Source organism: Manacus vitellinus, unplaced genomic scaffold (assembly GCF_001715985.3).
Source record: "Manacus vitellinus isolate BGI_N305 unplaced genomic scaffold, ASM171598v3 scaffold_24_pilon, whole genome shotgun sequence".
Lineage (NCBI taxonomy): Eukaryota > Metazoa > Chordata > Aves > Passeriformes > Pipridae > Manacus > Manacus vitellinus.
This window is the reverse complement of record NW_021939798.1, coordinates 11704017-11730741: the sequence shown is the minus strand read 5'-3', so window position 1 is coordinate 11730741 and position 26725 is coordinate 11704017. Positions and strand designations below refer to the sequence as shown.

At 55.6% G+C, this 26725-nt stretch overlaps 2 protein-coding genes across 3 annotated transcripts in view; both read right to left on the bottom strand.

The window, feature by feature from the left end:
* Positions 1-387, bottom strand: part of CEP131 (centrosomal protein 131) — an 18472-nt gene extending 18085 nt beyond the window's left edge. The window contains exon 1 of the mRNA XM_029960115.1: positions 336-387. Coding sequence (XP_029815975.1) covers positions 336-387 — 52 coding nt within the window. The remainder of the gene's footprint in view (positions 1-335) is intronic.
* Positions 345-26015, bottom strand: SLC38A10 (solute carrier family 38 member 10). Of its 2 annotated transcripts, none has more exons than XM_029960062.1 (14): positions 25948-26015; positions 24732-24825; positions 23487-23630; positions 22114-22238; positions 19608-19710; positions 18734-18916; positions 16769-16880; positions 16484-16590; positions 11537-11690; positions 5343-5510; positions 4571-5044; positions 3935-4030; positions 3380-3559; positions 345-3087 (listed from the first exon to the last, which is right to left on the bottom strand). In XM_029960062.1, the coding sequence occupies exons 1-14, from the start codon at positions 25998-26000 to the stop codon at positions 1931-1933; spliced, it is 3150 nt and encodes a 1049-aa protein (XP_029815922.1). In that variant the 5' UTR covers positions 26001-26015; the 3' UTR covers positions 345-1930. The 2 variants fall into 2 exon arrangements, with proteins under 2 accessions (XP_029815922.1, XP_029815923.1); XM_029960063.1 differs by having other exon boundaries at positions 16769-16877.
* Positions 26016-26725: the final 710 nt, after the last annotated feature.

The following is a 26725-nucleotide window of genomic DNA, read 5'->3' as shown; positions in this document are numbered from 1 at the left end:
TCCCGGTCCCCATCCCGGTCCTGGTTCCAATCCCGACCCCTGGGCCCGGCCTGACCGCAGCTCTTTGCAGGCGAAGGCGACACCGAAGTGACCCCAGAGCTGCTCCCCCCCCGAGATGCTCCAGAGGAATCAAACCCTCAAACGCACCGGTTTGCCCTCAAATGACGGAACACCCCCCACCCTGCTCGCGAGGCTCCCGGAGGAGGCGCAGCCCCGGGCTGGGTGAGGGTCTCAGATCTATATTTATTAAAAAAAAAAAAAAAAAGAATTCTGATCAAAATGCTTCAGCTTATTTTATTGATGGGCTCGGCCCACGCTCTGGGCTCTCTCCCCACGTTCCACCTGCCCCGGGGGAGCTGTTCCTGGCAGGAGGAATGTCAGGAGCATCTTTGGTCCTTTGTGTTCACACGGAGAACAACAAACAGGCGGGTCTGACCCGGCAGCAAAGGGGGTGAAGGAGCCGACCCGGGTCCGGCTCCCTCTTGCTTCAGGAAGGCTGGTTGGTGCCACAGGGACACAGCCCGGATCCATGTCCCAAGGCAGAGCTGGAGCCGTGCTCCAGAACCCATCCCTGCCCAGATCTATGTCCCAAGGCAGAGCTGGAGCCGTGCTCCAGAACCCATCCCTGTCCTTGGAGCAGCTCTGGGGCTCCTGGCGCTTGTGCTTGACGACAGCATTAATGGAGAAGCTCGTTGGGATGTGGGGGGTCCTGGGGGTTTAAGGCCATGGCATTCCAGGGGGTCTTCCCAAAGGACTCCCGTGGGTCTGGGCTGTGACATCCCGGGAGCACCAGGCAGGCAGGGTCCCACCCCATCCCGGCTCCACGGGGTCCCATCGGCCACAGACTCGAGGTCCCCAAAGACACTTGGAGAGAGGGATATAAAACCCACCACAGTGATGAGGTCTGAGGGCTCCAGGCTGGGAATTCTCAGCTGGTCTAGGGAGAGCTTTGGGGTTGGATTCTGTACATTCGCAGGTCAGGATGTAAAAACACAAAAACCCAAAACACTCCCAAAACTGGGAGCCTGAAACCACCCAGGGCTCTCAGGAAGCTCTTCCCTTCCTCACTCATCAAAAGCATTTCCAGGGCTGGAGCAGGGATCTCTCTGGATGCAGAACAGGCCTGGGGTGTTGGGAAGAGCACATGGAACATGGGCAGAGGTAGGTGTGCGTGAGCCGAGGCCCCGGATCTGCCCGGCTTGTTCCCAAATTAATCATCTCCAGCAGAAAAACCAAGCTGGGCCAGGAAGGGGTGGGGGGAATTGAGCTTCTTAATGCACTTTGGAGAGGGGAAGTGGAGCTGGAGAGCACAGAGAGCTCCCAGGGAGGGCAGCGGGAACGCAGCTCCTGTGACTCCAGCGTGTGGCCAAGGAATCCCATCCCTGGGACAGAGGCAGCACAACGGCAGGAGTTGTGCCCAGTTAAGGCAGCGTTTCTACTAAATGAGGTTCCCAAACCACAACTGTCTCCAAACACACAGGGCTCCACTCCCCATCCAATTCTGGCACTGTTGGCTCTGCTGGTCCTCAGCTCACGGCTCCTCTGGGATAAAGCCCTTCCCGAGGTGTGGATGCTGGGTCCCCTCAGCACAGCCCCTTCCTGGTGGAGCCCCTTCCTGGTTCTGAGAGGAGCTGGGAGATGGCTGGAGAAGGCAATTCGATATGAATGAGATGCTGAAAAAGGTCCTTGGAGCAGCAGCTTGGCAGGAAGCCGAGGCAGGGGGAGCTCTGGAAGGCAAGGGCAGCAGGAATGTCGCTTCCAGCGTCACCATCACCTCAGCTGCCCAGAGGCACGTGCTGGGGCTGCCGCTGCAGGAGCCCTCGGGGTGGTGCTCCTGGATCCAAGGGGATCCCGCGGATCCGAGTGCTGTGCCCAGCAAAGCGCCGCTGGCTCAGACCTCCCTGTGCCTGAGCACGACCCCAAATCCCCGTCACGGGCCCCTGTCCTGTGTCACCTGCTGGATGTGGCGGCTGCGCACCAGGTGCTGGGCGCCCTCGGCCACCCCGCTCAGCCGCGTGTCCAGCGCGCTCCGCAAGTCGTTCACCTTCACGTCGGGAACGGGGTCCAGGCCAATCAGGACCCCCCCGGCCCCCCGTGCATCCTCTTCCTCCTCCTCCTCCTCCTCCTCCTCTTCCTCCTGGTCGGGAGGCAGCAGGTCCCGTCTCCTCCGGCGCAGGTCCAGGCCCACCTGCAGCTTCAGGTCCCGGTTGGGTTTGATGTCACGCTCCGGCTGCGGATCCCGGGGAGCGACCGCTCCGTTCTCAGCCTTCGGGGCCGGAGCATCCTCGGGGCCGGGTTTCCTGTCGGCGCCGTTAGAGGGACCCCCGCCCCCACCGCCCTGTTGGCCCCGCGGCTCCTCCCGGGGATCCTCCTCCTTCCCGTGCCCGTGGCCGGGCGGGTCCCACTGCCGCCCGAGCGCGCCCGCGGCTCCCTCAGCCTCCGCCCCTCTCCGCTGCTCCCGGGGGTGCTGCTCCCTTGCTGCCACATTCCTGTTACTGGAAGAGTCCGGCGCCACTGCCAGGTCCTTGGGCTCCACCTGACTCACAGCTTTGGCTTTAAGGTCTATTCCTGAGTCTCTTTCCAAACTCCTTCCTGCTACTCCCTGAACTTTGGCAGCCCTCGGCTGTTCTCTTTGGATGGGAGCTGTTGCTGCTTCCACGGGTTTCAGGAAATTCTTCTTCTCGTGGACGTCTCTTCCAGCTTTGGCTTCATGATCTCCTCCCAAATCCTCCGCCAAGGGCTTCTTCTCCAGGTGGTTTCTGGCTGCTGGAAGGCGCTGGGCATCCCCATGGACGGGATCCCGGTTCTCCGCAGGATTCCTAACAGCTCTGTCATTCTCCTGCGGCAGCACCTTCCGCTCCTTGGGAGGAGCCCCAGGAATGTCTCGCCTGTGCCCAGGCTCCTCCAGCCTCCCCACAGTGTCCCTGTGCTGCTCAGTGGCCCCGGGGGGTTGCCGGCCTGGGCGCTGCTCGGGCTGCTCCGGCAGCTCCTTGCTCGGCAGCTTCCCGGCCGTGTCTCCCTTGGCTCCCAGGCCCTCGTCCTCCCTGCTCCTGGAGAGGGGCACAGCAGGATCTGGCTGAGCTTCCACTGTGGGACAAAACCAACATGGAAAAGGGTTTTCTTAGAAGATTCCCTGCTCCTGACAGCACATTTTGTATGACAGGAGACGAGGCCACACCCACCCATGGCCACACGGGAGGATGAGGAGAGCCCTGGGGTGTTATCCCTGTGCTCAAGGATGCCTTGGAGGCCAGGAATGGCTTTGCAGTGGGCTCTGCCATGTGCCAAAAGGAATTGGATCTCTCTCAGCCTGACTTTAGAGCTGCTCTGAGCAGTGAGCACCCTGGGGAGGGGTCCTGCTCCCTGGCCGTGTCCTTACCTGGCTTTGGCTTCTCCTCTGCCCCGTCCTCCTGCCGCTGCTGGTGGATCTCCTTGTGCTGCTCCTCGATCACCGCCAGCAGCTTTGCCTGCTGGTCCAGGAGCTGCTTGTGCTGCACCTGCTGCTCCTTGATCACCTGCAGCAGCACGTTGTGGTCCAGCAGTTTTGCTGGTCCGGCTTCTGGAAAAGGAGAAAGAGAGGAAATAAAACCTCAGTGACCCAAAGCCCTCAGAAATCGCTCGAGGGACTGTGGGGGCTCTCCTTGCAGGAAGATCTGACTCCACAAACCCAGAAGGGAGGGAAGGAAGCTGGAGGAGGATGGGATGAGGGGGAGCACGTGAGTCTGAGCTCAGACTCCAAGCACCCTTGCCAGGCAGAGGTCAAAGAGAGGAGCTCAGCCTGAGGAAGGGTTTGCTGCACCAGCTCCGAGGCTCCAGGATGGAGCAGCTGGGGTTTGGGGGGACTGTGGCCTTAAGACACCATCCTGCTGCAGAGAGGGATCCCAGGGAATCCTGGCTGTGCCCCCTCCCCACATGCCTGGGGACACACACTCACCCCCCAGCTTGCTCTCCACATTCTCCTGTTTCTCCTCGGTGTTCCGGTTCTCCAGCAGATCTGCTCTGTCCGGGAGGGGCAGCTCCTGCTTTTCACCTGCAAAGGACGGCAGAGCTTTGCTGTCAGTGCAGATGTTCCCCAAATCTCCTCCGTGTCCCTCCCCGCCCACCCGGCACCGTTCGGATCCAGCGCGGCGGCTGCGAGGGAAGTAATAAACCCAATATTTAACAACCTCCTGGCTGGTGGCAGCGTGCCAGCACTAACTACCTCGGCCAATTAACATGCAGGAACAGCTCTAACTGGCTTTTAGACGGGCACTTGGCAATGTGTTCCCTGTCAGGATCTCCCGGCTCCGTGTCCCCGGTGATTTGGGAGCCGTGCAGGAACAGCACGGCACCTGACATTTTGGCGGGTAGCGAACAACTGTTTGACAGCTCTTACAGTAGCTGTCAAAGCCACCAGATTCCTCCTTTCCCACAGCAGCTGCCGGAGGGGCTGTGCACGCTCACGTGCTCGTCTCGTGGAATTAAAAGGAAACACTGGGACGGAGTTGGGAATGACCAAATTGTCCCGTCCCCGGGGGGATAACGGGCCCAGAGGAGTGCGCTCAGATGAGCCGCTGTGGAAGGAGCTTACCAGGCTCTGCTTCCTTCTCCACAGGCTTCCTGGCCTCCTCTGCTCTCCTGGGGAGCTGGAGCTGGGCCTTGTCCCGGTCACCCGCGGCCTCAGCGGTGTCACCATCCGGCACAGCAGCCTGTTCCTTGGCTTCCAGCACTGCTTTCCCTGGCTCCAGCTCCTTGTAGGGCGGCCTGCCATCCCCACCATCCCGCTGCACCACCGCCTCCAGGACCTTCTCCGGCTTCTGGACGGGCCCAGCAGTCCCTCCCCGCTGCTGGTTCTCAGCAACCGCTTCCTTCCCTTGTTTTGGGCCCGGTGCCTCCTTCTGGGGGTTCAGCCTGGCTGGCTCCTCCAGCAGGCGGCCGTTGGCTCCTCCGGGAGCAGCCTTGTTCTCGCTGGATTCCTCCCGCTCCCGCCCCATGTCCACGACCACCTCGTCGTGTGGGACTGGGGGCTCGTGGCGATGAGCCTCCCCCACGGGCAGGGCAATCCCTGGGGGGACAGGCAGGGTTAGGGGCTGCAGAGCAAGAGGCACCAGGCTCCCAGTCCACCCAGTCCACCCAGCTTTCTGCTGCCCTTGCTCATTCCTGTCGTTCCTCCCTGTCCAGAGGCCGCGTACCCAACGAGCCTCCAGAGCACCAAATACTAAATCACCTTCAGCCCTCAAAGTCCACCGTGAATGTGGGGTGAAGAGAGGAAGGAGCAGAGACAGGATTTATATCTGAAATAGTCCTAAAACACACACACCCCCAGCTCCCAGCCCGGGTCCCTTTCCCAGGCTCCCCGTTACCTTGATCGGGACGGTCCAGCTGCACTTTCTCCTCTGCTTTTCCTCTCTCCTCCTCCCTCTTGGGCACCTGCATGGGCACCTTGATCTGTGGCTGCTCCATCTCCTTCTCCTCCAGCAGTTTGGGTTTATCGCGGTCATCCTCGGGCTCCTCCACTGCCGGGTTCTGCTCTGCAAACACGGGATGGGGACAGGGATGAGGTGTGGGATCCTGGGAACTGCCATCCATGTCTGTCCCAACCCCCTCACCCACCCAGCCCAGCCGCTGGTTTCCCTCCAGATTTAGTGCAGGGGGGAGGTGACAGGGGGGGCTTTTGTTCCGGGGTCACCTGGTTTTTTTCCCTGCAGTGGGTTTTTATGGAGCTGCTGGCAGGGAAGCATGGCCGGGATGGAGCCGGGATGGAGCCGGGATGGAGCTGGGATGGAGCCGGCTGCCACTGCGAGCCAGTGCCACCAGATGGTAGCATCCCCACGGCTCCCTGCCCTGGACCTCCAGCACCGGGAGAGACCGAGCTGGGATCCAGCCTCGGACAGACACCCCCAACACCAGAACCTGAGCTGGGATCCAGCCTCAGACCTCCAGCTCCCAGAGAAGCCAAGCTGGGGGCCAACCCTGGTTCCCCCCCACACTGCTGTTTTCTGCAAAGCACCTTAAAACCTCTTTTATTTTGATTTTTCTCCCCTATTTTTTCTCCCTTTTTTAGCAGCCCTTCTGATGCCGCTCAGAGGAGGGGTGGGAGGGAGGGGAGGTTTCCTTTTCCCACAGAAGTTTTGACGAGTGGGATTAAACAGGCATTAATTAGGGGAAACTCCTGAGGGAGATGGGGGACTCCCCCTTCTCTCCTTCAAAGAAATGGGAAGACACAACCCAGTCAAACCAGTTACTGGTTCAGTGCCAGTGTGACCAGCGTATTCCACAAGGAATCCATGGCACATCCCATGGGATGGGAAGGGTCCTTTCCTCCCCCAGCGTGGCAGAAAACCCACACAGGGAGTGAACTCTTCCTTCACAGAGCAGCCAAGGAGGAAATCAAATTGTTTCCCAGCACTGAAGTTGTTCTGCAGATTTTTTTCCATCCAACAAACTTAAAAAAAAAAAAAAAAAGTATCTTCTGTAACAAAAAAAAATTCCCAACTCTTTCCCCCTTTGCCCTCCCCCGTGCAATTTCCTTTGGGGAATTAATTCTATAAACATCTTTCCATATTCTCCTCCCCCTCCGCAGGGCTGGTGCGATTTATTACGAGATGAACTCATGGGAAAGATGGGATTGCCACAACTTCAGCTGCGTGGGCCTTGCCCGAGCTGGGGGGGGGAAACAACAAAAATTCCCCCCAAATTAAGTACAAACTCCTGGCCCAGAGGGATCCATGCCAGCAGGACCTTGAGCCTCTCCAGAAACCCGGACTGCGTCCCGGAGCTCCACACCCAGCCGAGGGACGTGCGTGGGGCTGGCTGGCTTTCCACGTTCCTTTGCTTCAGGAATGATGGTGGGAGGGGAAAAGGGCTTGGATTTTCTGAGAAATTCGAGTCTAGTACCCAAGGGTCCCCCCTCTCCATTGAGGGACTTCCCAGGGTTCAGCAAGTCAGGGCAGGACACTCCTCCTTTTCAGGAAAAACTGGGCTGCAGGAACCAGTGCCCAGCCCTGGCCGGGGGCCCTGGGAAGCGGGAGGCCGAGGCCGGGGAGGGGAGGCTCGGCACGGCTGCGGATGTTCCCAGCTCAGGCCTGGCCTCGGCGCAAGAAACTATTTACTCTGCTGGAGGAAAGTTTGTCGTTAATTGGTTCATGGAGGCGGGAGATGGCTCCGGTTGGAGAGGACCAGAGGATCCAGAGAAACCCGACACGGACACGGCCGTTCCCATGGCAGAGGGAATGAGGAGCCGAGGCAGCAAGATGATGTTCAAGGGGGAAATAAACAGGAAGGAGGGGGAAACAAATAGGGAGAGGGGAAGAAATAAGAAGGAAAAAGGCAGGAAGTTTTCCATGCAAGCAGGAAACAGAGGAGTTAATCCCAGCACTCCCCTTTGCCCAGAGGACCCCGCAGTGGGTGAACCCCCCGTGGGCCCAGGGCAGCCCGAGGGGCCAGGGGAGGCCCCGCTCAGCTCTGGGAGTGTCCCTGACAGCTCCCATCATAAATCAAGCAGAGGCACGTTCCCTGCTCTGCAAACAATGCAGGAAAAGCCCAAAACACAAACAAAACCCAAAAGTCTCCACGCCGCAATAAGGCCAAGCTGCCTCTAAGCCGTCATTTGCTCAGTGGGAAGCAAAATTAAGTTCATCATCAGGGCGTGAATTAACGACCTCTCAGGCTGCCTGGAAATCCATCCAGGGCTCCGGGTGGTTTGCAGGGAGCAGTTTTGCTCGGGATGTGCAATAATGGCTCTGCCTGTCTCGTCGCCCTCCCGGTCCCTCCGGAGCGTCTTCCAGTAACGCTGCACCTCGTCATGTTTTATGAGCAGCCTTGGACTTTACAGGGAAGGGCTGAGAGGCTGTAAAAGCCTTTTGGCTCCCAAGGAGAGGCCGGGGCGCGAGGCAGCAGCGGGAGGCTCCGCTCTGACCCCCCGGCTCTCTGGCAGCTCCGCTCACACGAGGGGAAGCCGGGGCGTCCTGCAGCTGATTTGTGCGTGTGCGTGTCTGGGTGTGTTGTGGTTTGCCAGCAGCCTCTCCAGGCTGCCATAAAATTTCATGATTAGCAACCTAAAAGCTTCCCTTCTCCCCCAGCTCCCGGTTCAGATCGCAGCAACGGTCCCAGGCAGGCACTAAATCCCTCCTCACATGTTTCTTCAGCCTCTTGTCCGCTGCAGCAACGGCCAGAGCTGAAATGTGTGTCCACAGCCCCTGTCCTGGGCAGAGGCAGCGGGATGGGCCCTGCTGTGCTCCCCCCAGTCCAAGGGGACCTGCCCAAAGGAGTGGAGGAGCCTTAGGGACAGCACAGGGAGCTTGGGGACACACCACTCGCTCCGGAGCATCAGCCGAGGGCTGACCAGGGACACGGGGTGCAGGACCTGCTCGTGCCAGCCCAGCTCCGGGCCCACTTAAATTCCTTCACCGCCGTGTCATGGAGCAAGGTCCAGGGGCTCGTGCCAAGGAAAATGAAGCAGAACAAGCAGGGCAGAGGGACGGGGGCAAACGCTGCCCTCGGACGTGCCGAGTGCCTGGAGCAGGGCAGGGACAGGCCCTCCCTGGGGAGCCCCCGGCCCAGCTGCGCCTCCAGGAGCCCTCCCTCCCCCCAAACGGGTACAGATTTCACAAGGTTATGGAATGGCATCCCTGAAATTAGTTCACAGTTGTCTCCTGACGCACCAGCAGTAAAAACCAACCCAAATTACCAGAGGCTGCTGGTTCCTTTTCTGTGTCACAGGCACTATTAAAAGCTCTCTTGCACAAAGCACCAGGGAGAGCCGCCACGGAGCCAAGCTGTTCCTGCAGCTACCAGGATGCAGGATCCACGTTCCACACATCTCCGGGGCTGCTCCGGCTGGGAATGCCAGCGGGGACACAGCCTGGGTCGGGCAGATTGGTTTTTCGTGGGCAAACACACGGATGCAGGGGTGGAGGAGCCCTCAGCATCGCCAAGCCAAACACAGCCCCCAGTTTTACCCAAACCCAGGTAACACAGCCCTCCCCATCCCGCAGGACGCCGGGATGGCCCGAGCAGGGTGCCCAGAGCACCGGGGAAAGGGCTCTTGCACAAGGAGCCTGAATCAGGGCTTTGTTACCCAACGTTGCACAACGTCAGGGAGAAGATGAAGCAGCAACGACCAAGTAAGGAGCTGAAAAATATTACAAAATCTTAATCCCCCCCGAGACCCTCGAGGGTGCTTTAAATACGGAGAGAAATTGCCTAATTAGCTCTTCTTTTTTTTTTTTTTTTTTTAAATGGATAATTGCCTTCCTGAGCTTTCAGAGGCAGCTTAGCAACCTTTTAGCAGAGGCGCAGCCGCGGCAGGACGGGGCTGGAAGGGGTTTTATCCCTTTCCCGAAGAGCTGCTGACAGTAAAACCTCCAGCACCACAGGCTGGGGCTGTAATGGGCACTTGGGTGTCGTTAGGAAAAACACGATTCCGAGGCCGCTGGTCAATACGTGTTCACATAAAAGGCCAATGTTCTAATATTCATAATCCCCGGGCCCACGGGGCAGGGCTTTAATGAAAGTCTCTCCAGTTCTGGGCTCCACAACATCAAAGAGGCCAATAAAACTCCTCTCACACGCTGACAGGCGGGAGGCAGGCGGGGAAGGCAGCGCTGGGGAAAGGCCCCGAGGCTTGCCTGGGATGGGGCGGCGCTGGGAAGGGGCACGAGGCACCCTGTGCCCTGGGGAAGGGGCACGAGGCACCCTCCACCTTGGGAAGGGGCCTGGAGCACCCACCACTGGTGCCCAGGGAGAGGCCGTGTGATCCCGCTGAACCCCCGGGTGCGGAGCGGGGCCCATCCGGAGGGCACCCAGGTGCCGGGGGCGGCCCAGCCCGGATCCTGCGCCCCTGGAACGACAGGATGCAGCTGCTGCGGCGCGTTCCAGGCGGCAGCTCCTGCTCTGCAAAACAAGGCGGGCGAGGACGAGGGGGAGCCGCGGGGGGGATGAAGGGCACCATTTAACGCCTCTCATTGCTAGTCAAGCCGACATCCTGCAGAGCCACAGGGAGGCACAGATCCAAGGAATCGCAGCGGCGGCTCTCCCGGGGCAGCCCCACGTCCACCCTGCAGCTCCTTGATCCCTCTCCTCTGCCCAGCCACATCTCCCCCCTCGTCCTCATCCCAGGGGATGGAGCCCTTCAGTCCCCCACTGCCAAAGGGACCGCGGGGGCAGCCGAGCTTTCCCTCCTCAGCGCATTCGGAGCCGCACGGCTCCTCCCTGGGAAGTTTATGACCCGGGAGCACCGAACCCGCCTCCCTCCCCGGTGGGATTATTTAATCCAGCAGCACTAAGAGCCGATGCCGGCGGGCTCCGGGATCGCTCGGGTGATCAGAGCCTGGCATCCCGCTCTGCCGCCCCGGCTCACACCGAGAAGGGGGGAAGACTCAGCAAACTCCTGCGGACACCGTGTTTTATGGGATTTTTTATTTTCCCAGTCAGAACACGTGTCATTAGCGATTCCTCCTGAAAGGAGCAGCTGTTCTTTGGCCATTACTGCTCCAAAATTAACCAAGACAGAAGAATTCAATCGCATCCCTCCTCCCGGCCCTGCTGAGGGCTCCATTAAGGGATTGGGAGCTTCTTTTGCTTAGAGCTCACCAGCACCCACGTGCCTGGGAAGGCACACGCGGCCTTGAGCAAGCCACGAGCAAACCACAAGTAAACTCCACCGCAGAGCAACCCCGGAGTGAATGTTATCGGCGGCAGCACCGGTGTGGGAGACACTCCAAGCTGCCGGGCAGGAACCCGGCCAAGAACCAGGAGGGAGGATAATCTCCCGAAGAGCCGGCCCCTTTCTCCCTTCCGCTCTCAATCTCCGCGAGGATATTTCAAGGCCTCCAAAGAACAAAAAAAAAAAAAAAAAAGAGCCCCACAGGAGCAGGAGGAAACAAAACTGAGGCGAAGGAACAGGACGCGGCGGGGCCGAGGGGCAGCGCGGGGTCAGGCGGCACCTGCGCGGCCTCGCTCCGGAGCAGCTGGGAAAGGGAGGAGCGGCCGTAATTCCATCAGCGGCCCCAGCAAACAAATAATAAATAACAGGAACCAGTAAACAAAGCTGAGGCATAATCACAGCCTTTGTCAGGGCGAAAGCGAAGTCCAAATTTATATTCCTCGGCACCGAAAAAAAAAAAGGCAGTTCCCATAAATTCCCGTACCTTCGAGGGTGATGGATGGCTGGTTCCTGGGCTGGCAGAGGGGGGAAGGCAGCCCCCTTTGGCCACGAGCCCCCCAGCCAGGTGGGCACTGTGCTCACAGAGTCACTGGGATCATCCCAAACAGGGATCTCTGCTCTGTCCCCACAGAGGATCCCAGCCCCTGCACCCCACCTTCCCTTTCTGAAAAAACAACTCCCAGAAGGTACCATTGGAGGTCACAGCGGGCTTTTCCAGCAGTCAAAACTGCAGCTTTTCTTGGGAAAAGGCCCCAGGAAGCTGGGAAGATGCAAAGAGATGCCTGGAAATGACCCTGCTTCTGCCACACTTAAAAAAATAACTATTTTCCCTCTTTTTAAGAAGTGGAGCTGGGAGCAGGTCTGGGAAACCCAACTCCAGCAGACACATACCTGGGATTTTGACTGAATCCTGGTCGATTCTGCTCTCCTCTCTGTCCAGGTGCTCCAAGCCCACTGCTTCTGTCCTCATAGGGGTGTCCTCGGTGGCAGACAGGGTGGTGTATGTGCTGATCACCAGCATTCCCAGCCCAATCCACAGGATGATCTGCACAAAGTGCCAGAGGGACAGTTAGCACAGTAAAACCACCAAACAATTCCCAGCTCAGTGCAATGACATGTGTCAGTAAGAGGGAGAGAAGAGGAGAGAAATTTAGGAGGAAAACAGGGAAACCAGTAGCTTTTGTCTGAGGTTTGTATTTGGGTGCAGAGCCATGGGAATGGGAATTTGGGATGCTGAAAGCTGTTGGAAAGGCAACTCCTGCATTGGAAGGGCTCAAAAGCGAGCAGAGAGGATGTAGGGAGAGGAAAATGCATGTGGCAGACATGAGTCCAGCTGCAAAGGCTCATTCCCTGGTATTTCCAGTATGAGAACTCCATGAAATCGAGTCTGGCTGAGCAGAGAGGTGCCCAGCCTGGTTACAGACCCAAAATGTTCCAGGGAGCTGCTCAGAAATCCTTGGTTTGGAAAGGCAGAGTAAAATGTCCACACACGAGTGCTGATGGCCAGAGCTCAAGAAGCTGCTGAGAAGTGACTCCCTCATTTCCAGAAAGCTGGGATCAAGCAGGATAAAAATAGAAGGATGGAATCTGGATCCTATGGAGAGAAGGGCTCTAGGAATTTCTCTACCTCAAAAAGGAGAAAGTGATGGGCAGCAAAAGGAATTTCTACAGCTTGTTATCTGATGACAAATTGATCTACAAGGATCTAATTCCACATGACTCCTAAGAAGTGTAGGATGGGGCTCAGAGCAACCTGCTCTAGTGGAAGGTGTCCCTGCCCATGGAAAGGGATGGAACTGGATGAGCTTTAAAGTCCCTCCAGCCCAAACCATTCCACGATTCCATGACTCATCCTCTTCCCCCCAAATCCTCGCCCTGCAGCATCTACATCCCAACTCACAAAAAGCACAACAAAAAGATGCTTCTCAGCATGAGGAAAACCAGGAACAGCCACGGGGAGCCTTTCTACCACTGGAAGCTGCCAGAAAACTGAAAATCAAGGGGAGAGGTGAAATTGGAAGGAGAAATTAAAACATTGGCACTTCCAGAGGGGGAGGAGAGGCTGATGCTTTCCTCACCCGCCTCGTGCTGAGGGAGGTCGCCCAGAAACACGGGCCAGCGTGGTCAGAGTCGGGCCCAGGAGACCCCAGAGAGCCCGTTCCCAGCACACCCCGCAGACAGACGGACGCCTTCGGAAGGAAAAGGCTGGCGGGATGTGGAGCAGCTCTGGATCAGGGGCAGCGTGGCCAGGGAGCAGAGGCCAGACCTTCGAGCCACTGCAGAGGAAACAGGAGCAGAATGTGCTGCCTGCCTTGCCCGGGGGTGCACAAAGAGCAGAAATCCTGCCATCCACCCCTCGGGCCAAACGCTGAGTCAGCAGGTCCTGCTCTGCTGCCCTGGGCTGGAGCTGCTCCACTTCCTCCCCTCACACAATCCACAGCCCCGGCACAAATGCATTTTGTGCCTGGGAGGCTGTTCTGGCACCTTCCAGAAACAACAGCGGAGAGGAAGAGCGTTTCCACAAAGAGGATCTATTCTGGTGCCACAGGAACCAGGAGCAACGTGGGAGAGAAGGGAACTGTAGGAAACGGCTGAAAACATTAAATGCTTTAAAAGGATTTTTGTTGTTTCTTATCTTAGTGGGGAACCAGGGCCTCGAATGCCTCGGATTGAAGCCCCTTTGATTGTTCCACATTTGGAGTTCAGCTGTGAGCTCCCGGAGCAGCGGGTACGGGCACACGTGGCAGTCAGAGACAGGCTGGGCTGTCCCTGAGCCATCCCAGTTCCCCCCAGCAGCCCCCTCCTCCTCCTCACCTACCCCCTCTCCAACTGAAGACCAGAATAAAGAGGTCCATGATTTGGCTTAATTCCATGGAGATGCTTATGACATGGAAAAGCAGGAGGTTTGTGCTCAGGAGACCACCAAGGCAATGGAAGGAACGGGAATGAGGGCTGCAAGGACTCGGGGCTCAAGGAATCATGGACCCCCACTTATCCAGAGATCCTGGAGCAAGGGGAAGGACAGCACTGCAGAGCAGTTTTGATCTAGTGTCCATGGGAAGGATGTCCCCCAGACCCAGAGATCCCACCAAGAGCAGAGACCCTCCTCCAGAAGCCCCTGTCAGCATGGACACAAGAGGCAGTGGCTGCCCCTGGGGCTGCAGCCTGTTCCACCAGGCAGGTCAGCAGGGCCAGGGCCCATCTCCCGGGAGCCTCGGATGGGAATTCAGGAGAGGAAGTTTACGCGGCCGTTTCCTCGGCCGGTCGCGCTCCCCCGGCCGTCCTTCCTCCCAGAAGATAACTCCAGCTCTGCACAGCAGAGCCATTAGCTCAGCCCTTGTCCTCCAGCAAACACTGCATTTGTGTGGTGTGACACCATCCATGGACACGGAGCGTTCCGAGGGATGGAGTCATGGTGAAGGAATGCAGAGCCCCGGTCACGGCCGGGTCCCTCCACAGCCACGCTGTGTTTGGGGGGCTGGACCCCTCAGTGTGTTGGTGGGGAAGGAGTGCTGGCCCCTGCACTGCCAGGGGAGGGCACAGGGAATCTCTTTTCCACCCGCTCAGGAGCAAGCCTGAGGAGTCACTTCCTGACCTCTGGCAGCTCCTCTTCCCCAACTGGGACAACTCTGGCCTCCCTAGGAGGGGCCTCTCAGACACGCTTGTGTCAACACTGGGAAGGCAACACCTTCCTGTTGGCAGTTCCACACTCTGTTCACAGACCCCCACGCGCCCTTCAGCAGCCTCAGCCAAACCCGGGGCCCCCGGGGGGCAGCGGGACCAGACCTTTACAGGAACAGATGCTTAACCACAAGAAAGGGAACACTCTCCCTGTTTCACTCACAGGCTTTTTAACTGCTCTGGGACCTGCCTTTCCGACCCAACCCTTCCAACCAGGACACTTCCAGCCCAACCCAGCCAGGCAGCAGCTCTGATAATTCACAGTTCCCTGGCAGAAGCTCTTTGCTGGCCAGCAAACATCTGGGACTGCCCATATCCCTCCTCCCGGAATCCTCTTCTCTACTTTTAGTACAACATCCCCATTTCGTAGCCTCAGTTTGCACCATCTCCTGAAAAAACCTGCCCTCCCATGTCACCACCCTGTAGCCTCCTGACACCAGACTGGATGCCAAAGGTGGCTCGATAAAAGCAGCCAGTTCTCAGCACCACAAGAGTCAAGATAACCCAGACAAGTGTAAAAGCTGGCATTGAGAAGATCTGCTGCTCTGAAGGGAGCTAAAGACGGTGGAGGGAAGGAGGGAAAACATTGTTTGGAGAGGGAGGGACAGCTGTGCCCAGGGCTGGCTCCTCTCCCCCCCAACAGCCACCTTCCTCAGGAGCAGACATTGATGGAGTGGAGCACCTGATCAAAGAAAAGCAGGAATGAAGGAGGAGACCAAAGACAGAGCTCCAGGGAAAGAATAAATGAGCCTTTGCAAAGACCTGGAGGAAGGAGGAGAGGGTAGGCTCCAAATTGGGCTGTGGAGGTGGGGAGGTGCTGAGCAGGTGTGTCCTTGCTCAGAGCAGGAATGCAAACCTGACAGGCAATGGATCATTCAGGGAAGGTTGGACAGCCCCTCGAGAGGTAACCCGGGGCCTGATGCTTTAGATAAGCCCTTCCTTTGTGAGGATTTCTGCAGGACAAACATCTCCCTCAGCCTCGTGACCAGCGTTTGGGGTCAGGCTTTGTGAGGGCCCCAGTGTCCCACCCCAGGGCTGAGAGCTCAGCCTGTCCTGAGTGCAGCCTCGAGGCACTGCAGAGAAACACTCTGGCTCAGCCGGAATAGAAAGCAATTCTTGAAAGTGCTCTTTGTTTCCCTGAAAAACCCAGGCTGGCATTCAGACTCCTGCTCGGGGTTTCACTCAAAGAACTTCGGAGCTAAGTGTCAGAATTCAGAGTGAAAGCTGGAAAGTTGGACTATTTCCTTGTGTCAGGGAAAGCACGGGGAAGAAAAAAAAAAAACACACCCTGCTTAAAAACTTCACGTAGGTTTGCAAAGCCACAAGTCATTAAGCACAGAACAAGCCACCAGTTCTGTGGGCCCCACAAAAACGTGCTGCTCTCCCTTGCTGACTCCACACTTTGCCCAAAACCTTGGGCAGCCCAGCACTGTCCTCTCTGGGAACGCTGGGACAGAGGCCTGCAAAAAGTGAGTGGATTAAATTATTGTTAGGGAAAAAAAAACCCCAAAACCTGTTAATTTCAGCCCACGGTATTTGCAGGAGCAGAGAGATCAAGCCCAGCAAAAAGCCACTTTGTTTTGGTCCCTGAGGAGGCCAATTCAAACCGGAGCAAAAGGAAAAGTTAAACTTCTAACAGCCTCTGAACAACCCCAGTCCCTCAGAAAATCAATTCCTGAAGCAACACCTCTATGTGTGTGTTCCTTTTTATTATTACTTTGGTTGAAAGCAGAAGGCTGAGGGTCGGCAGCGGGAACCGCATCGCAGAGAAGCCCTGTTTGTTTTACCCAGCCCGGGCAGGTCGGCATGTGAGGCTTTAAGGTTTTACAGCCTGCCTGGATTTCCTGTTCTGAGGATCCAGAACCTGAATCCCACCAGAAGGAGGACTAGAAGCAGCATTTTATGCACCAAATCAATGTTTCACTTGCTGCTGGAGGAAGAAAAAGAGCTGGTGTTCCAGGCCATGCACTGGGCCACCACCTCTGCCGCTGTCCCTAAGTGACAGACACCCGACCAGAACAGCTCCCACCTGTACTGGGCAGACTGGAGGGGGAGGCTGCAGGAGGTGTTGAGCAGTTTCCCTGCTGCAGCCAAAAGAACCATGTTCCCAGGCTCTGCAGAGGGCTTAGGGGGATGTCAAGCAGCATCAGCACTGACCTGTGAACAAAGCGCATTCTTGTGGATCTTCTTGTAAATAAGAGCCGGGCAGATGAAACAAATGAGGCTTCCCATGGTCGCACCTGTCAGGCCCAGGACTGTCTCCACTGGGAAAGAAGAGGAGAAGTCAGCAGAGGTCTCTTCCAGAAGTGCCAGAGCAGCAGCACGGGGTGGCTGTCGGAGCCCTGGGGCAGGACGGGCTGTGAGCCCGGTCACCCCAGCCAGGAAAGCAAATAAGAGGGAGCAAAGAAAACAGCCAGCCCTGGTCCCCAGCTGCTCACTCACCATTTGGGATCATGATGCCTCCAACCATGGTTCCAAACACTACAGCCAGCGTCAGGGCTTTGAACCGGAGCGGGGGCATGTAACCCCCAGCAGCGAAGGTGCCATCCTTCTGCTGGGAGAGAAGGGTGGGAGGCAGTTAGGGAAGGGGGGAGTTCAGCTCCTGCATCACAGCCCCCAGCAATTCCCCAGCTCCTGAGCAATTCCCCCACTTCCTCAGCAATCCCTCAGCAGACTCCAGAGCTCCATCACCCCCACACTCTGCCCTCCACAGAGGTGAATGCTGGAGGCAGTCAGACACGGCTGAGCAGTTCTAAGGTGCATTTGAACCTCTAAACCAGGGCAGGGGATGTGGGGCTACAGCTGCTGTTTCCAGCACACCCCAAATGTGACCCCACACAGCTGTGCCCCAGTCCCAGTGCAGGGACTCGGAGAGCAGCCAAGGCCAAGAGCAGGAGGAGGGAGCACAGGGAGCAGCAGGAGGGAGAACAGTCACAGGGGGAAGAGTTCTGGCTTTGCTAGGGAGAGGTGTCTCCCAACACCTGGGGGAGCAGGGCCATTCCCACCATACTACACCACAGGAACAGCCCCTCAACTGGGAGGAGGACACCCCAGGGAGACAGCAGGGAAGGATGAGTGCTGCTGGAGGGCTTCCAGATGCCCTCTGCTTCCCACCCCACCCCATCCCATCCCCACACTCCAAGTGGGAGGTGTGGAAGGCAGAGGCCCCAGTGTGCCCTGCAGACCCAGTCGGTCCCAGCTCTGCTGCTGCACAGATGGAGAGGAAGGCAAAGTGACACCTTCAAGCCTAAAGAGCCACGAGCTGAGCCCAGGCGAGATCCAAAGTGTTCCCAAGTGTTTCCAGCGCTTCCTCCCCTGCACCCGCTGGCTCTCACCAACTGTCTGCCCCCATCCTCGGGCCCTCCCGACGTGAGAAAAGAGCTGGGGGCTTCTCACAGGCAGAAGTGGCAGGATTTAGAGCTATAAATTGCTCAAGTTTTATTTCCTGCCCTAAGAGGTTTCTATTTATGCGGATACACAAAGGCCTCAGAACATTCCCACAATCTCTTACTGTATTTGCTGAATCCCATCGGCGCGTTCCGCGCCGCACAATGCACAGAGGAGAACACGCCACCGCCACAAGGGACTCACAGTCTCCAGCAGACAGACCAGCTACAGTCACAAAGGCTGGCTGAGGAGCTGGCCCTGGGAAAGGTGGAATGTGTGGGAGAGGGCTGTATCCCATATCCCACTGCCCGCCTCCGCACTGGGCCGGCACCGCGGCCCAGGAGGCGCTGGAGGAAGGGAACATCCGAACCCGGAGGGGACAGGGCTGCTGACAAAGGTGCAGGGTGAGAATAATGGAGCAGGAATGAGCAGGCACACATGGAAGCAACAAGAAATGGGGCTGGGCTGGGCTCTGAGGCCGGGAACAGGAGCTGGAGCTCAATGCAAAGTGAGTTGGCCAGCAAAAGGACGGCAGCTGGAGCAGCAGGAAATGAGGAGGCTCCACTGCTTCCAAAAGCACATTTCTCCCTCTTTCTGAGGGGGGGAACCACTTTGGCTCTGAGCTGTGTAACACGTCTGTGCCAGAGCTGGAATCCCCAGCGGAGCAGGGAGCAGCAGCCATGGGATGTGGACTTCAGCCTGGGAACTCCAGCCCTTCTGCCCATGGAATTCCTCCGAGGACATGAACCTCTAAGTCCCAGGGATTAACCATTCTGCAGAGCAGGATTTAGAGATGGCCACAGGCCCCTGCTGCACTGTCACCACACACAGGGCACTGAGGATCTTATGGGAGCTGGGGGTTTGTCCCATTGGACAGCAAGCACCTGCCCCACGCCACTGTCACCAGAGCCTCACAGAACCAAGAGAGGTTTGGGACCCACTCAGAGCACAGGGGTCACAAAGAACCTTTCAAAAAGCAAGTTTCACATCGAGGCAGCCCTGGCCATGCAGGGATCTTACCTGCTGCTCAAAGAGCAGGGTGTTCAGTGCCTGTCTGCAGGGCAGGATCATCATTGGGAACCCCACCGCCACCGACATCATGAATCCCACTCGGATCATCTCCGTCACCAGGTTGGAAGGGAAGTTCATGAGGACATTCCCAGCAATGGCTTCGGTGTAACTCACATAGCCAAAGAAGCCCACCTGGGGAGGGGAGAGGGTGGGCTGGACTCCAAAGCACTTCACACGTGCTCCTTATGGAAGTGGGGAGGACAGTGACCTCCCATTGGAGCAGCCAGGTGGGAGCACGGGGTCTCCTCCATGGGAAACCTGCCAACCTGCCAGCAGCCCCAAAAGCTGGGACAGGTGGTTAATGAACAGTGGCACCTGCCTAAAAGCAAGTTTCTCACAAACACAAGGGGTTTCCTGGAGGACACACTCTCCTTGCTGCCAGGCTCATGGATTGTCCCTCTCCAATGGAGGGGTTGTCATGATTCCCTGTAGCAGCCTGGCTCATGGGCCAGAGCTCTCCTCAAGAATAATTAACCCACTTTTATTAATTGCTGCCTTATGAGGCATAACTTCCTTCACAACAGGCTGAAAAAAGCTCTCCCAAACTCTGGGAAGCATCCCCAGCTCCAGGCTGGGCCTGGCAAGAGCTGGGCCTCCACTCTGCCTCCACCCAAGGAAAACGTGCCATGCTGAAAATTTGGACTCTCCCAAAGGCCCCTGTGCTGTCGGGTTCATCACCTCCCAGATAACTCTGCTTTCAGCACGACGACTTATCTGTCAGAATAAATACAGATAAGCAGAAACCAGCCCTGGCTGTAGATAACTCCTCGTCCCTCTGGCCCCTCCAGATTTCTGGCAAGGGAAGAGAAGGGGAAGTTCCTACCGTGATGTAAAAGGTGGTGACCACGTTTAGGGAAGAAGCAAATATGGAGCTCATGATTTTGACAGACGGTTCATCCAAGCTGTCATAGGTAGGCAAGACCTGACTGTAGAAAAGGGGAAATTATTTAAGGAAACCTGCAGAAAAAGAGAGAAAACCCTCATTTCCAGCCCGTTCCCTGCCTCAGCCCAGCAGCAACGAATCCCTGACACCTTCCCGCTCTGGAGCATAAACACCCACTGCTATTCCACAATTTATACTGCTAATGCCAAGAGATTTCAGAACACTCATAACTTTTAAGTGTTGCAAAAATATTCCTGCTCTCCCCACCCCACCACGTGGAGCGAAACGTGTGATGTAAACATTGGGGTTCGGAAAGGGCTGCAAAATGAATGACCGTTTGTTCCCGGGAACGCGGGTGGCTCCGGGCCAGCCCCAGCGCCGGAGATTATTGTTCTTGGAGCTCTCCGTGCTGATAATTAAAGCAACACAGTGTTTACAGAGGAAAAGCGGGAAGAAGGTTGGAGCATCCCCCTGTCTAAAGGCAAAGTTAAACAAACAGAACGGAACGCAGTGCCTGCCCTACTTCAGCTCTGCTCACAGAAAGCCAGGAGCGCCGATTCCCGGGATTTGGGGTATTTACAGCCTTGGAAAGCGTGAGGAATGTCCTTTTCTGACATCAGGTGCATATTTTAGCAACTCATTAACCTCTTGTTACTTTAATTCAAGTGGCTACATCCTGGCTTCATGTTACCGAAGGAACTCTAGGGAGAAGCGAGGGGAGCCTGCAGGGAGATGGGAAGGGGTATCCCCGGCTCCAGTGGGCAGGAAGCCATTCCCAGAGAAGTGTGTCAGGGTGAGGACAAGCAGAAGGATCCTTAACCCTTAATCCCTGAACATCAAATGGGTCTGCACAAAGGAGGCTGAGCATGTCAGCTCCAGGACCCACAGGGGCTGCAGTTACTGGTCGGGATCAAGGATGGCTTTCCCGGGAGTCTCTCCATTTGGGATTCTTCCCTGCCCTCACCACAGCCATTACATTACTGACTACATCCCAAACTTCTGCCCCCCCGAGGGGAAGGGTCCAGCCAAACATCCAGGTTGGAAGCATGGAGGCTCTGCAGGGGGTGGGATGGTTAAAAAGATGATTCAGAGGTTAGCCAAATTAAATCTACATAGCTGAGAATACACAGACAGATAAAATATATATAAAGACAGAAATAAAACATATATATATGGATAGAATATATAAAGAAATAAAACACATACATATATATATATATATGAAATATTGCCTGGGCTGGGGACAGTGTATTTTCCTGATGCTTGCTAAAAAACACCCAGCTTTAGGTTGGGTTTGCCACATAAGTGCTGCCACGGAGCCTTTATTTAGGTCCACACACACTGGTCCAGACCAAACCATTTCCCTGCATTTCCAGCTCCCAGGAAAATTCTGCTGGGTACTACTGCGTGGATACCATAAGGAAAAAAAAAAAAAAAGACATTTGTTAACAAGGTAGAGCTGCAGGAGAACACAATTCTCTTTGCCAGTTGTGATGGAGACATTAAACAGCAAGCCTGGAGCCGGGGTAGGATCCGAGCTGCCAAGAGAGCCAGTAAGTGGAAAATGATGATTTGGATCTTGCAGTGGGTGTAAACACAGCAGCCTGAGCAAATTTTATCTGTCACATTCATTTACTGTTGGCATGAGACTCGTTTGCTGGAACTACAGGGGGGAAGCCCAGTTCTGCCAGGCTTCCAAAGGAGGATGGTCCTCCCAGAGGAGGCCAATCCTTCCTGTGTCCAGGGCTGGATTTACACCGTTTGGAGCTGTCACAATTCTGGCCAGGCATGTAGTGCTCATGTGCCATTTCGGTGCAGGAGGGAATGCTGCTGGAAACATGGAATAGCCTGGTCTGTCCCCACCTTCTTCCACTTGTCAGCACAAACCCTGCTAAAAACAGGGAACTGTATATAGCCTGGTCTGCTCTCACCTCCTTCCACGTGCCACTAAAAACAGGGAACTGGAAATGCAGGAACAACCCTCCAAAGCCAACAACTGTGCCATCTTCTGAGTGTTCTCCAATGAATTTGAGGCAGCAGAGAAGCCCCCAGTGTTCACTGCCCTGGGGGGGACCCTGCAGCCATGGGGTGACACTGCTGCCTTTCCTGGTGCTACGTTGCTCCCTTCAAGAACCGGGGGAATTTCATCCCTCGTGCAGCTGCACCAGAAGCCCCGTGTGTCACACTGAGGAGCTGTTTGTCCCAAGCAGTCTCCTGTTGCTCAGCTACAATAACTCCCAGGTGAAATGTAACTCTCTCCCCGTCTCGGTAACAAAAGGGTCACGACTGAATGAGAGCCTGAACTTCAGTGGGCTGTAAAATACTCTGATGAAAATAAAACACCAAACCAGATGGTATCTATCCCTTGCAGATCCTCCTGACCCTCTGCCCTCACAGAAACTCACTGCAGGAACAACTGCCAGGGGTGGGAATGGCAGGTACTTACGACTGACAGGCAAAAGACATTCCAAAGATGGGGATGCAGCGGAAAATGCCCTCCCAGCGCGTGTAACTCACTCGCTGCAGCCACTGCCCGCTGAAGAGCCCATGCTTGAAGGACGACAGCACAATCTGCAGCCAAGGGAGAGAGCAGGGGTGAGGGTCCAGCCCCAAACAGCTCCATGGCAGCAGGAATGCTGGGGCTGGGATAAGAGGCAGTGTGTGGCAGCTCTGCCAGGAGCAGCCCCACAGCCCCAGCTCCCATCCCACCTACTGAGCTCCAAGGGCCACCAAGGATCCCAGGGAGGATTTTAAAGGATCTGTGACATTCCCCCTTCTTTGACACCATCAGACATCACAGCACACATCAGAGTGGGACAATTTCCACTGACACATTTAACTGTGAGAATTATTGTTCAAAGCAGCCTCTTCTGCACGTTTTTTAATGTGTTTTTAAATCCAAACGGGAAGTGACGGTGGCCTTGGAGGATCCTGCTCAGCAGAGACAAAGGATCCCAAAACAGGATCCCACTTGCTTCACCAGAGGCATTTAACAACACCAGCTCACCAAAGAGAAGGATAAACTTCATGGAAAAGGGGAGAGCTGAGCCCAGGGAGCTCCTTTGTCACAGACACAGGAATTGGCAGGGGTTGGGTTGCACAGGAAGCAGAAGGTAAATATGTCTGAATGCCTGTTTATAATATCTCTTGATGGGGGTTCTAATCCCCAGAGATGATGTTTTGGTGCAGCCAACTCTCGTGAATGTTGTGGCTTTCTTAAAGGCACAGCTCCTGGAATGTTCCACACCTCCCTGTGGAAGCAGGCTCGAGGTGTGACCCTGCACAACATACTAGAAAAGTTGCATGGAAAGAATTTCTACACCTCCCTTTCCTTCCAGCTCTTCCAGTCCTGAAATTTGGGCGAGACAGGGCTGGGGCTCCACGAGCAAACCACAGGAGCATCCAGGAGGTGAAACTGGTCATGAAACAGCACAATTCAGTTTTCACCTCTGAGGAAACGGGGCTTGGCAGAGCCAAACGGGCCAGTTTGGGCATCATTCCACTCCCCCTATGGCATCAAAATGGTCAAGAGTCTGTCCAGCTCAGGGAAGAAATAAAAATACGTATTTTCTAGAAACCTCTAAGAACAAGTTCACACCAAGTGCCAAAACAGAGTTTATGGAGCTGAAGAAACAGAACTGCTGGTGTCCAACAAGCAAACCTCTCCACTTCCACCAGTTCAGGAGCACAGGCACCCAGATGCCCAGTTATTCCCAGCACTAATTATCAGGAAGGACATTTTAAACTCAAGGCCTGCCCCTGCAGGGAACACCTGAGTTAAAACAGTAGGAAAACAGGATCCTCAGTGTCCATACCCACCACAAACATGAACACAGTGTAGAAGATGAGAGCCATGGCACTGAAGGACTGGATGGAGGCCATCATGTTCCTCTGGAGGCTCAGGGGGAGGACGATGCACAGGGAGACAGCGAAGAGCAGGACTATCCGGAAACTGCCCGACACCTGGAAAAGGGACCTGCATAAAGACCTGGAGCAGGGAAGACACCCAAAACATCCACCAAACGAGCAAACCCTGACAGGGTTCATTTTCCCAGAGTGAGAAACAGCTATAAAGTGTGAAATTCTGTGACTGCAGGTGTTTAAAGATCCGATGCTGCAAAGTCAACGTTCCTTGGGCTCCATCTGTGATGAGCTGAGACAGTCACTGGGTGCCACTGTTGCTCTGCAGTGTGTGACAGGTCCAAGGCAGAAGAATTTGGGGGGTTGGAGGGGGGTTAAATGCTAATCCAGCACAAGTTATTTAGGTATTTTCATGCAATTAAATAAAAACTAAACTTACTCGGGGAAACGAGAGATTGAAGTCTTGGAAACTCTGATCCAGAAAATTAATCAAAGCCTCACACTGGTATTTATTAAAGCAGAACACTTGGAAATATTTAATACCTAATTTGGCTGTGGCCTCAACACATCCTTTCTAACTTCACAGCCCCTTAATCTGAGCTTAGGAGCATCAGGCAGCGCAGATAACAGTTCCACCAAAAACCCTTTTGCTTCCCAAATGTCCTTTTGCTTCCCTGCACGGCTCTTGTACCAGCTTCCAGCCGTGCCCATGAGGAGCACCTCTTGCCTCTGAGCATCCTGAGCCAGCACCAGGCTCATCACACGGCTGAGGAGGCAGGAACACAATGACTTTGGCCACCAAAACAGCCAGGGACAGGACAAAAACCCCTCCTGAACTGAGAGGGGAGAACTCAGGCAGAGGAATTGCCTGTCACTACCCACTGGGGCTGGAATTAAGGCAGGAAGCATCATCTCCCCAAGGAATCTGCTCCAGAATTAATAAGGGAACAAGTTAAAAAGAATTCCTTTGATGGAAATGCCTTATTGGAGTTTTACAGCTGATTGTTCACCATATGTCTGGGCTTCCAGGACTTCCCAGAGCCGAAGGCTCCGTGCTCCAGGCATCCCGCAAAGCTCTCCATGAGGGGACCCCAGTGGAGTGCTGAGCACACTCCAAGGCAGGAGCTGTGCTGTATCCAAGGAACACACAGCTCAGTGGAAGATCTGGGAGCACTGTGTGCATGGTAGGTGGGATTAATTCACCTGGAATCCAAGCAGCCGTGCAAAGAAGTTGGAGCCCAAGTCGCCGATGACGACGTAGAAAGCGATGCAGGTGCCCAACATCAGCCCAATCATGCTGCAAACAGAAACAGGGACAGGTTAGGAGGACCTTGGGAAGGGCAGGACAACCCTTCTGCACTCAATCCCAGCAAAACAACCATCAGAGAACCCCCATCCACACTAATTGCCTTGGAGATGTAACTCTGCTAACCGACCATGCACTGGTTTAACTGCTGTTTGGAGCCATGGGTAAAAAAAACAAACTCCAAAAACCAATCTTGGAGATGGCAAGAACTCCTTCAGTTCCTGGAAAAACCTCTAAAATAATCAGCACGAGGTTCTTGGAGCCCACACCCCACAGCAGAGCCGTGCCATGAATCTCAATATCCAGTGGGCTCTCCAATGTCTCTCCACACAATGGACCAAACTTTAATGAAAAGATTGTCCATGAACTGCTTCTCCTCCCACTCTTGGAACACTTTCCTTCCCAGTTCCAATTATAGAACATCCCCGTGGCAATTACAGCCACTGCTTGCACGGACAAGTAACATCTGAGGAATATTCTGTGTATTTTTAGTGCTGTGCAGCAGTTTGCAGCTGGGGTGAGGGAAGGAGCCACCACCACTGCCTGGCCTGGGCTCAAGATGCCTGGAAAAGAATCCCTGCTGGAAAAAGCAGGGCTGTGAGGATGTCCCATCACCTGAGATCTGCAGGGAGCTTCTACTGTACTGGGGTCATGGGAGGAAGCAGAGTCCGTCCCAAAATGAAGACAGGATTCTCCCTCCCTCAAGGCATCTCACAGCAGGGATGAGCAGGACCAGAGCAGATCCATGGATCCAGGGAACCAAACGCTCCCCCTCCCACTCATTCACAGCACTCTCAACAGGGATGTCACCCCTGGAGAACAGCCACAAGTGACATGCCTGGGATTTCACAGCAGAGCAGGAGATGAGCTCTCTCCCACCTTCTGTGCTCCCACTGCTCCCGGCTCCGCCTGGGAACGGGCGGGATACGCTGGAGGTGACACCTGTGAGCTGGGCTTAGGGATCTCACTCAGGCTCCTGCCACATTCCAGGAGGCAGGAGGGCTGTGGGGACCAGAGGAGGCAGGAGGGGAAGGAAGGAGGACAAGGCTCAGAGCAGGAGTTTTCCCCAAAGAAATCCAAACTGTTCACGCTTTGAACAAGCAGCAGATTTACCTTGTTTCCACCAACATTTTTCCTGCTTTTCCATAGGCATGAAATGCTGGCATAAAACAGAAAAAAAAGTGGAAGTTAGTCAAAGAAAGGTTCAGAATAGGGCAGAGGCCAGTTCAAAGTTGCACACTACCAGTGACACAGGGCAGTGCAGCAGGGCCCCACTGCTGGTGTTTGGGGGCTGTTTGCCTCACCCTCCCACTTTCTTTTTCAGCCATTCCCTCTGGGAACTGAAAACCACATAAGACAGGAACAAAGATGAGGAAAAGCCAGCGAGCAGGTTCTTTTTTTTTCTATTTAAAACCAGAAGTGGTGTGAAGCAGCAGCCACACATGGCAGCCATTAAAGGCAATGGGAGAGAAAATATTCCTGTACAAGATTCTGTGTGGCAAAAGTTGAAGTGGAGCAGAATTCCAATCCAACTCCCCTCTTTATTTTTATCTTCCCCCTCGAACTGGGCCGCCTGACATGGCTGGCTGGGAGAGCTGAGCTGGTGCCCAGAACGTTCAATCCCATTCCCAGAATACCCAGTGCTCCCAACCCACACCAAAGGGCCGCTGCCAAGGCTTTGCTTTTCCCCCCCTCCCATCCTTGGGCTGGAGCAGAAAATGCTCAGTAGTCCTTAAATCATTGGGTTTTCTCTCAAAAAAAACAATGCCAAGAAAACTCCACTTCTATTTTTAGACCCTACTGGGCAGAATGGGAACGGAGAGCTCCAAACCCAGACCACAGTGCCCAAATCTGTCCAGCATGAACCCACCACCCCGGAGTCCCCTCTGCC

Excerpts from the sequence above, each read along its gene's own strand:
- SLC38A10 (XM_029960062.1), bottom strand. The coding sequence starts at position 26,000 with ATGCCAGCATTTCATGCCTATGGAAAAGCAGGAAAAATGTTGGTGGAA. Across the intron at positions 18,917-19,607 it reads TCACCACCTTTTACATCACG|GTGGGCTTCTTTGGCTATGT; the intron begins GTAGGAACTTCC and ends TCCCCTCCCCAG. Across the intron at positions 3,088-3,379 it reads AGAGGAGAAGCCAAAGCCAG|TGGAAGCTCAGCCAGATCCT; the intron begins GTAAGGACACGG and ends TTTGTCCCACAG.